This window comes from Penaeus vannamei, chromosome 34 (genome assembly GCF_042767895.1).
Source record: "Penaeus vannamei isolate JL-2024 chromosome 34, ASM4276789v1, whole genome shotgun sequence".
Taxonomy (NCBI): domain Eukaryota; kingdom Metazoa; phylum Arthropoda; class Malacostraca; order Decapoda; family Penaeidae; genus Penaeus; species Penaeus vannamei.
In genome coordinates this window covers 22,846,853-22,848,569 of record NC_091582.1, presented here as the reverse complement: position 1 = coordinate 22,848,569, position 1,717 = coordinate 22,846,853, and the positions used below count along the sequence as shown (strand labels likewise).

The 1,717-nt window shown below is 31.9% G+C and overlaps 1 protein-coding gene across 1 annotated transcript in view; it reads left to right on the top strand.

Moving 5' to 3' along the window:
- Window positions 1-1,717, top strand: part of Adss (adenylosuccinate synthetase) — a gene marked incomplete in the record, with an annotated part of 5,953 nt that extends 4,236 nt beyond the window's left edge. The window contains 2 exon segments of the mRNA XM_070145512.1: window positions 10-130; window positions 433-1,717. Of these exon segments, the coding sequence (XP_070001613.1) occupies window positions 10-130; window positions 433-485 (174 nt within the window).

The window sequence follows — 1,717 nt, the reverse complement described above, 5'->3', positions numbered from 1 at the left end:
TTCTAACAGGTTGAGTACATCACATTGCCAGGATGGGAAGAAGACACATCCCAGTGCCGCACATTTGAAGAGCTGCCTCAGAATGCCAGAAATTATGTAGAAAAAATTGAGGAACTGATTAATGTGCCTGGTAAGTATAATGTCTTTCTTGCAATTTAATCACCACAAACCAAACCATATATGTGACATACCCCATCTTTGGAATTAACTGATTTTATCAAAAGGTTTCTAAAATATATTCATCTTAAAAAAAGAAAAAGAAAAAGAAGAAAAAAGAATTATTAGTATTTTTGTCTGGATTTCTTAGCTTCTCTAACTGCCTGAAATAGTTTGCTTCTTCAGATAGTTTTGTTTTGATAGGTTAGGTTATTTCAAAGAATTATCCTATTTAATTGTAGATGATTTCTAGTGTATTATCCTCTCTAATTTCAGTTAAATGGATTGGTGTTGGCAAATCCCGATCCTCAATGATCACGGTTTTCTAGGAACATGCAGCTCCAGAAAAAGAAATAAGGACTAATTGTGGACTGAAATTGACATCAGGTGAAGAAAAGACAAAAATAGAATACAGCATAACAGAGAGACAACATGTGTGTATTTTATGTATAGTTTGTAAGTGTGTTAAACTTGAAGAGCATTTAGAATTGAGTTTCAAGCTATGACTGAGTAGGATATAGTTATGGATAATCAGAGAGAGAATAAAATCTTGGTTTTGAACCTACTGAAAATTAGCATAGTTATGATATAGGCTATTTGCCTTTACATAGAGAATGCTTGCAACAAACATAAGCCATAATGCCTTCTGTGAAAAATAGCTGCATTTGTTAGACTCAAATTATCTGAAATTTTCCTGGATGCTAAGAAGTAAGGATTTTTTAAATTTTAAAGGACTTTCATGAACTCTTGATTGATTTTTTATTGGTTATTTTAATACCATTGTGTTTAGTATAAGAGATGATTTGACTGGAGTAACAGGTTTAAGGAAGAAATTGTCAGGAGTCTTATGCAGGTGCTGTTAAAGGTTGTTAAAAACTTACAAAGGAGGAATACATAACACAAAATGTGAAATGGATTCATGATGTTTACCACCTTGTTTTATTTATGTGCTGTTTGTGTTGTGTTTTACACTCGTTTTAATAAGACCCTTAAATTCACTGTTGATTATCTTGTTTCTTTTTATGTCCATGGTTCTACTACTATTTTCCTTTGTTTGTCTATTGTTGTAAGTTTCAAATTTGTGAACGTTTTATCCTTAAGATTCAGAGATATGATATCTTTATTGCATTTATTGTTATATGCACATTAGTCAACAACAATGTCCGCAAGTCCGGCAGTGTTGACCTATAATGACTATTGGTATTAAGAGGATATGGAAGTTGTGTTTTTCATAACTATTAATTAGGAGGTATATAATTATGTATGATGTTTTTTTTTCTCTCTTATAATGGAGATTTATTGACTATCTTTTGTGTTGCATTTGTGTTTTCAGCTGTCACAGCTCTGGTAAATGTTGGTGATGATTACTTCAGCCAACAGAGTCTGAGGGATGGATGCAAGAAGTCTTAACAGTATGCATATCTGACTTGACGTCTGCTGTGATACAGTTTTCAGATACACTGACACAAAGTTGGTTCTTTGAAACCAGTTTTTAAAACCTTATTTTCTTTTTTTTTTTCTTAATAAACAAAGACAGCTAAAGATAAATTATTTTATTGCA